General features: G+C 37.4%; 1 protein-coding gene across 2 annotated transcripts in view; it reads left to right on the top strand.

The window, feature by feature from the left end:
- Nucleotides 1-8,391, top strand: part of LOC103139798 (vasoactive intestinal polypeptide receptor-like) — a 33,350-nt gene extending 24,959 nt beyond the window's left edge. For both annotated transcript variants that reach the window (XM_016672720.1, XM_016672719.1), the window contains 7 exons: nucleotides 796-896; nucleotides 2,853-2,950; nucleotides 5,641-5,773; nucleotides 6,679-6,832; nucleotides 6,967-7,027; nucleotides 7,109-7,181; nucleotides 8,262-8,391. In XM_016672720.1, the coding sequence (XP_016528206.1) occupies nucleotides 796-896; nucleotides 2,853-2,950; nucleotides 5,641-5,773; nucleotides 6,679-6,832; nucleotides 6,967-7,027; nucleotides 7,109-7,181; nucleotides 8,262-8,357 (716 nt within the window). In that variant the 3' untranslated portion in view covers nucleotides 8,358-8,391. The remainder of the gene's footprint in view (nucleotides 1-795; nucleotides 897-2,852; nucleotides 2,951-5,640; nucleotides 5,774-6,678; nucleotides 6,833-6,966; nucleotides 7,028-7,108; nucleotides 7,182-8,261) is intronic.
- Nucleotides 8,392-8,469: the final 78 nt, after the last annotated feature.

The raw sequence follows: 8,469 nt of genomic DNA, 5'->3' as shown, positions 1-8,469 counted from the left end.
AAAACAGAAAGAGATTTACAAAACATTAAAACGTAAACAGTGAGAAAGAGAAATAAAAAGCTGTACTTTAGTCAAAACGCCGTTTGACAAGGACTCTAACCTGTCAGACTTTAGTCAATGCAGTAACGTTTGGGGACGCAGTAACACATCCCCAAACCATTATACTTCCACCTCTATGCTTCATTGTTGGGATGAGGTTCTTTTCCTGTAATTTTTACCAAACATCTCGTAAGTTCCAGTCTCAAAATATTCAAAATTTAGATTGATTTGTCCAAAGAAAACTATTCCAGAGAAACTGCCTGCTGTCTATGTTCTGTCTGGCAAATCTTACTCCGGCCTTTATGCTTTTACTCAGAGAGGAAAAGTTTCCTTCTCTACGTTCAACCTTCAAGCAGTCTCTTTCTGATCTCACTGACATCCACTTTTATCAGTAGCAAGAGCCCGCTGCTGCTAGGGCGAGCTGCTTTGAGTGTCCTCTCCTTGCAGATTACTTGTCATACAGCCTGATTTCACAATTTTGGAGACACCTAAGAAGCCCCTTTCAAACCCATAAACAACATTCTTCCTGAATGCCTCAGTCAGCTCTTTTGATCTCACCATGGTGTTCACTCTCACCCTATTTCCAAGAAACACTGGGATAGTCATACATGTTGTGTCTCTGGTGAGCTCGACTATTTCTTATTGTCCGAGAAGTCAATTTTACACATAGTTAAACTAATTTGGGACCTTTTTTTGTGTGTAAAAAATGAAAGAAAAGAAATCCGCTTTCTGCCTATTCTCTTTCTCCCTCTGTAGGCAACCTCTCCAAAACCTGCACAGCGGACGGCTGGACCGAGATGCATCCTATTGACATCGCCGTGAACTGCGGCTACAATCTCAATGGCACCAGCGACGATGTAAGTAAGCCGCCGACATCCACAGGCTGCCCCAGAAGTCCTATGGCGAATGAATGCAACAGTGCAACAGTGCAACAGGTCAAGAGCCAGTGGGCAGGAATAATTCAGCGAGAGCTTCTTTTGTTTGCTCTTTGGGTCAGTGTTGGTAGGTCTATCAGCAAGATGGCTGTATCGATTGTTGGCTCGAGTTTTCAGCTCAGATCTGCTTTTATTTACGTTTGTCACGGTCTCTTGCAGAGGATGATATTTAACCTTAGCACCGTGGCGTTACTGCAGACAAATCCCTAGAACTGTGCGGGTTGCTTTTGATTTAAAAATGCTTTAAACAATTCACAAATACGCTGCCTCCATTAAAAATGAACACACCCATAAGTCAACACTGCTGACGGTTTGCTGAAGCATCGCAGTCTTGAAAGCAGGACTCATCAGACATACTTTGACATGACCGGGGTCAGTCGGAAAGTCCCGCTCGTGTTATCGAGCTTTACGAGACGTTATTCGCTGCGCCTGCAGGAGACGGAGAGGATAGGGTGAGGGAATAAATACATTAGACGCTGCCTTCCTTTGGTTTGTTTAACCGGAGAGAGAGCAAAGCTGGTCTGTGTTTATGAAGGTGGGGCAGGGCGAGGAGCGGAGGAGCGCTACACGGCGGTAAAAAGCTTTCTTGGTGGGCAGTCTGCTTTCTGAGTCACACGGAGCCTCATTAGTATTCCTCATAGGAATTCAGCAAGGTTTGAACGAGTCGGGAGCTCTAAAAGGAATTTGATGTCCGTCTCTCTGCATACTTGATGGCTTTGTGTATCGCAGGATGCAGAGCTTCTGATCTCATTTTTGTCTGAAGTGAAACATACAGGGCGACGGCACAAACACACGGGGGAACAAAGACATTCCTTAGGCCTAAAGTGAACCTTTATAAAATGGTTGGGATTGATTTTTGAGTTGAAAGGAAGATGCAGCGCCGCAGTTTCAGAAAACCAACAATGGTTTTAGCTTATAGTTGATTCATTGAAGACGTCAATAAAAGAAACGTCTGGAATGACATTTCTTTTACTGACGAAGGCAACTACATTATTTCAGAGTTTTATTCTGCATCACAGAGGACAGAGTGTCTCATAAATACATTCATGTGCCTAAAGCTTTTCCATATTTTCAGCATATTTTGATTTAATGGGATGAATGCACACAAAATTGTAAAAAGTGGAAGTAAAACTGTGACATGAATTTGCACTCAGGCCCAGTAACTCGTTGAAAACCATCACTTTCCATTCACTCAGAAATCACATGCTGTTTGACGCTAGTCTGTTTCATAAAATGTAATCTAACTCTCATAAAAATGTCGGTGGTTTTGACGAAATTAAAAGAATTTAAAGTGGTTCAAGTATCTTTGGCACTTTAAGAGCAGAAACGAAGGAAGCTTTAGCAGATCAGGAAAAACTCTGAGTCTCAGCACTTCCAACTTCAGTGAAAGGCCGTATAAAACGGGTCAGGATTGATGACCAGGGTTAATCGTGGAGTAAGATTTCTGTTGCTTTTAGAAAAATTGTGTTTTTCACACATGATAACAGTGTTTTCTGACGTTTTCCTTCCCAGATACCTATTCGTTTTGATCTGCCAATACAGCAATCTTCTCTCAACTCCCCCAAAAATGTGTCTTTTTGTGAAGTGTGACACCTTCTTGATTGTTGCATTTGAACATAGCGGAGCAGGAACAATCATGCCTCTGGCGGAAAAGCTTGACTTCCAAGCTGTCTGGCAACAGAAGCAATTCCTTTACACTGGGATTTTTCTTCCTCAGATGTAAATTTTAATTTCACACAAGCATTCAATGAAATAAAAAAAAATTATAGTGTCTCCTCATCTTCAAACAAGTAAGAAAAATTAGTAGTTTTTTTTGGCTATGCACAAAATTATGTGTGTAAATAAATTTCCTTCTCCCCCATTTCTTGTCATTTCTAGGGAAAGTTTTTCTGGCAAGTCAAGGTTGGCTACACCATTGGTCACAGTGTTTCGCTTATCTCTCTGATTACAGCTATTGTGGTCCTCTGCATCTTCAGGTAAGTAAATTCATCGCTGACTTCAGCTTCACACAGTTCTCAAATCTACTAGTGTTTTGAGTAAATAATAAAACACTGTTGATAAGTATAGTTTTGAATGTGCAATGGCTTAGCGAGATTAAACATCTTGGTGTGTTAGGTCTAAAAAGAGTTTAGTTTAAGTACATCAAAGTCTAAAAAGCCATAAATATGTTTCCAAATTCCAAGTTATTAAATAAAAAAATGAATGAGGGTAGCTGCAGGACGTTATGTTTCAGTTGTGTTTCTGACTGTTTTACACATCACTATTTACAAACCACTGTGAGATTTTTGCACATTTTCAGCCACAAGGCAACTCAAAATGCTCCACATGATTAAAAGGAAAGTGAAACAACAAACAAGCAAAAACCTCTAACCAAAGGGCCAAGCCTTGATTAAAAAAAAAGAAAAGAAAAGAAAAGAAATGCAGCATTTCAGCTGAGTTTTCTGGAAGTTTTTTTTTTTTTTTTTTTCACGATTAGCATTGAAAGCTGAATGCTGCTGTTGCTCTATGTTGGGTCCTGGTCCATTCTTGAGGCAGGACGGATTAGCAGCTCATCAGTTTGTGTTTGTGCTTCCCAGACATGTCATAACGGATTTAAATATATTTGTTCTCACATTTAAAGTCCTGCATTGTTTTATTTTTTACCTTTGTTGTGCCTATTAAGTAACTTCATTTCACTGTTTCTTCACTGTTATTTATACTGTAATGGATTTTGGTCTTTCCGTTGCCATTTCTGTTTATGTCTTCAATATTTGAGTGGAGAGTATCTGTAGGCCAGGCTTTCTTTGGTTCTGGATACGGAAATAAAGGTGATGCATCATAGATGACATGGCAAATTATTCATTTCTAGGGTCATATAATGATGGAGCCCTTTTTGATCAGATTTATCATTCACGGATTAATGCATTTTCACACCGGAGCGTAACACTCGTCCTTCTTTTAAACCACAAAGGATGATATGAATGATGCAAACACTTTCCTTATGCTTTGAAATGCCACTCAAACTTGAGGAATCCTTTTTAGGATTATGATGGAAATAAATCCCTAAATATATATTTGATTGTCAGGGAGCGATTGCATTTTCACGCCAAGAAAATGTTTACATTTGAGTAAGATTATTTATTTTGCTTTGTTCAGTTGAAACTTTAGCAGAAGGCTTTTCAAAACAGAGATACATCCTCATATTAGATTCACATGCTGTATATTGTGTTCATTTTTCTTAAAAGGGAATTAAATTCCTGTAAATAATTTTCCTGCAAAAATCGCTATTCATCTTGTCTATAAGCCTCAACTTATTATTAGTATTTATTTTATTTATTTATTTATTTTTGCTTCAGAACAACATTTATTATTTCTACATGAAAAAAAAAATGTTTTCGAAAGTGTAGCCCTGATTAGTTTTAGACACCACTTCTCCCATATTTATTTTAGAGAAAATACCTTTTTGTTGCCTCTGGATTTTTGCCTCAAAAATCTGCATTATTTAACTAGTCAGTGAAGAACTGCCAACAGGCGTGGCGCAAGCTGTGAAAGTCTGTCCACTTGAGATTTTTGCTGGCACCGGTTGCATCAAAAATCATGCAACAGGACAAGGTCAGAAATCTAAAATAAAGACGAGGAAAACACAGATTAGAGGCCTGTTGAGAGGGATTGGGAACTGGAAGTGGAAAGATTTAGTGACGGTCAGTAATAGGTCAAAAGGAGTTATATGTTACCAAAGTGGCATGATGATATAAAATGTTTCACAAAATAAACATTTGACAGCGATCTGAATCGTCACATTTGAATTGAACGCCTTACGCTTACGTCGCTGTTTGGCCAGTTTGAATGTCTCCATCTTGGTCTAAACCAGGGATCAGCAAAGAGCCATGTTTGATTTTGCTCCTACTAAATAAAATTTGTTGCTACATCTACCTGACCTTTGAAAAAAAAAAAAAAAAAAGGAAAATCAGGTCTAATATGATTTGTTTGTTTTATGATTAAATCTATCACAGCTTTATCTTTATTTTTAGGTTACAGAACAAAGGAAAGCATCTTGAAAGGAATTTTTTAAATAGATGAAAAATGATTGGGAAAAAAAGCATAAATTGTGCAGGGTTGTGACAAAATAAGTATCTGAACTAGAAATATAACCTCTGTATCAAAAGTGCCATTCGATTTCAACAACTCGATGCAGATATTTCAAGATAACCTGCAATTGCAAATAAATGAACGGAAACAGGTTCACTTGTAAGAAATGAATGTTTATAATTTGGAGCAACTAAATTTAGAAAAAAAAATTTTAATTTTCTGAATAATTGGAAAATATTCAGTCAATTCTCATCTCTTTCACTAACTGTTTAATCACTCTAGTTATGATAATGTAATCAGGAGCTGAAGAACTATTACACACTGAATAATGGAGAGTTTAAAAAACTGTTTAGTCGATTTGAAATGCACCTCTTTTGTCGGTTTTATTGAAGAACCATATAAAGCGTTCAGGATGTGTGATGTAGATCCAACCACTTAGCGTGTAAATGAAGTGGGAGCTTTAAGTTTGATTTATTTCAGTCAGTGATTCTGCTATTAATGCCACGGGGCTGAGGATAATTAGACTGCGTTAATTAAAAATTCAGGATGTCTCGTTTCCTCGATCTGTATTCTTGTCTCTCTTTTCTGTTTATCCCAGAAAGCTCCACTGCACAAGGAACTACATCCACATGCATTTATTTGTCTCGTTTATCCTGAAGGCCATTGCCGTGTTCGTCAAAGATGTGGTTCTCTACGAGTTTGGAGAGGTCGACAACTGCTCCTTAGGCTCCGTGAGTTTATGTGTTTATCATTTAATTGCCTTTACATTTATTTATTTAATTCGGATTTTTAAATTGACCCTTTTAACCGCTGAAAACCAGTATGGAGTTCAAACATTGTTTTCTGTAAGAGGTAATGTTTTTATATTGTTTACCATCATGATCAAGTCTCTTCTGGTGTACCACAGAGTTGTGTAGTTGGTCCTACACTTTTTATATGGCACAGTCGAAAGTTTTAAATGTATGATTAATGGATATATCAAAATTCTAGAATAATTGAATGTGAATTAAGATGGCCGTGTTCATCTTCAAGTACGTTAAAAGTATACGTGAAAAGTTTCAATTCCTGTGTGGTATTGAAAGTTTTTAGGTTGACAGGCTGTAGCTGCTGGTCAGAGAGAAAGAGAGAGAGAGGTTCAAAAGGTATAATATAGAGAATATGAGTTTAAGTGCTTGCATTAGTTCCATTATGTTCACCAGCTTAAGCTGATGTCACTCTGCGTAAGTGTAGGCGGTCTGCGTGTTTGCGTATTTACCCATTCATGTATGGTTCAATGTTTTCTGTAAATATCCATTAAATAATTCTATAATGTACATGTTCCAGCAAATTCTTGTCAGATTGCGTCTTAGATCAGTTTGATCATCAGTTTAAAACTTATCCTGCATGTCCAAAAAGAAGATCATGACAAGATAAAAAATGTAAGTGAAGTAAGTGACACATAAGTGAATTCCTACTTCAGTGCTTTTTTTTTTTTGGAGTCAAAATATTTCCCAGTTTTTTGCAAAGGTGTGGTTGGTGATGATTTCTGTAAAGTAGGGGTTACATCAGATTAAATGCACAAAGCAATTTTAGAATATATATATTATTATGACTAATTAATTAATTGGATGATTTTGGGTTTTGTGTGTACTTCCAGGTTGGCTGCAAAGCCGTCATTGTATTTTTTCAGTACTGTGTGATGGCCAGTTTCTTCTGGCTGCTTGTGGAGGGCCTCTACCTTCACGCATTGCTGGCTGTCTCGTTCTTCTCCGAGAGGAAATACTTCTGGGCTTACATTATGATCGGCTGGGGTGAGAATGCAGGTTTTTTTTAAATAATGCTCCTATGGAGTGCTTGCAGAAAAAGGCAGGAGAACTTTTATGAGAATCCAATCCTATTTTTGATTCGGGTTTTATCTAACTGTATTTCTCTGCTGCTTCACCAGGAGGTCCGGCGATTATCATCACAGCCTGGAGCATCGGTAAAGCGTACTTCAATGATGTAGGGTGAGAGAAACAACCAGAAACTGTTAAATCTTGTCTTGCTTTGGTTTTCCATATTTTTAGTACCGTTTCCTGTCTCCCTAGGTGCTGGGACATTATCGAGACCACTGATGTGTTCTGGTGGATTATTAAAACACCCATTTTAGCATCAATCCTGGTAAGTTTTACAATATGTCAATCACTTATGTCAAGTCTGTTCAAACCTTCTCACTTGTTGGTACTGCTTCGAAAGGTGGATGGTCATAACATGTTTTCTTTTTGGACCTCAGCCGAGAGGAGAGAATAGCTCTCCAGACATTGAGATATGGTTAGTGAAGTTCTGCCTGACGAAAAGTCAGTCATGTTTTGATGGGTTGGAGTATAAAACTGTCTATGAAAAGACAAAAAAACAGTCAAATGTTTGGAAAACTGTGTATTTTTTTGCATGTATTTGATCTTACCACCGGCTACTTTAACACTGATGACACCTGTATTTCTTTACCATTCATATAGATTTTGGTGATTTTCTGACAAACAAACCATACACTCTCCCACAAGATTTTAGGTGGTTTTAACTATCCCAGGATGTTATTTGGAAGGAAGGACTTACAAAGACATAGTCCCGACATATGGAGACGATTGCAAAATGTAGAATGCAACAAGCACCCGGTGGAAATTCCTGCAGCTCCTGAGGTGTTGCTCTATTGGAAACTTGTCTGAGATCATTTTGATCCTTTGTGCACAATACACCTTTGACTGAAGGATGCAAATGTGCAAACAGAGTAAAATGCAACTGGGGAAGCTGAACTTCGTTTTAGATTAATAAGTTTCAACATAATTGTTACATTTATTACATTAAATATGGAAAAAGTTAGAAAATTATTTATCATGATCTCATGTTTTAAGTAACAGAGAGTGTGAGCACGTTTGAGAATTACTGTTATTCCTGGTTTAATAAGTGGCTAATGATAAATGTTTTTCCTAATTTTAAGAAAATATACATTTTGAAATTATGGCAGTAGGTTTTCATCATTCTCAAATGCCTTCTGATGCTACTGTTGTTTTCTTTCATATGAGGAGGCTCAGCTGTCTTCTCACATTTTGTCTCTCATTAAGTGTCGCCTGAAAATGCATGTAATGCCAGTTCAGAGTTCAACTCAAATTAACTGTTTAGAAGCCCTCTTTTTTTTTCCATAGGTCACCAGAATTAAATTACATTTAGAATATTAAGACCTCTCTTCTGAAAAACTCTCCACAGGTGAATTTTGTTCTCTTCATCTGCATCATTCGAATACTTCGCCAGAAGATAAACTGCCCAGATATTGGAAGAAATGAGTCCAACCAGTATTTGTGAGTATATGAAGCATTATTTTTTTTGACCCTGTGCTTTTTAATAGCTAATATAAAGTCACTGTGTTTACGATTCTCAGAAAATAAATCATCTTTTCAGGATTCTTTATTTATTA

This window comes from Poecilia formosa, unplaced genomic scaffold (assembly GCF_000485575.1).
Source record: "Poecilia formosa unplaced genomic scaffold, Poecilia_formosa-5.1.2 Scaffold64, whole genome shotgun sequence".
In the NCBI taxonomy this organism is placed as follows: domain Eukaryota; kingdom Metazoa; phylum Chordata; class Actinopteri; order Cyprinodontiformes; family Poeciliidae; genus Poecilia; species Poecilia formosa.
The sequence above is the reverse complement of the archived record's forward strand: the minus strand, read 5'-3'. Positions and strand labels throughout refer to the sequence as shown.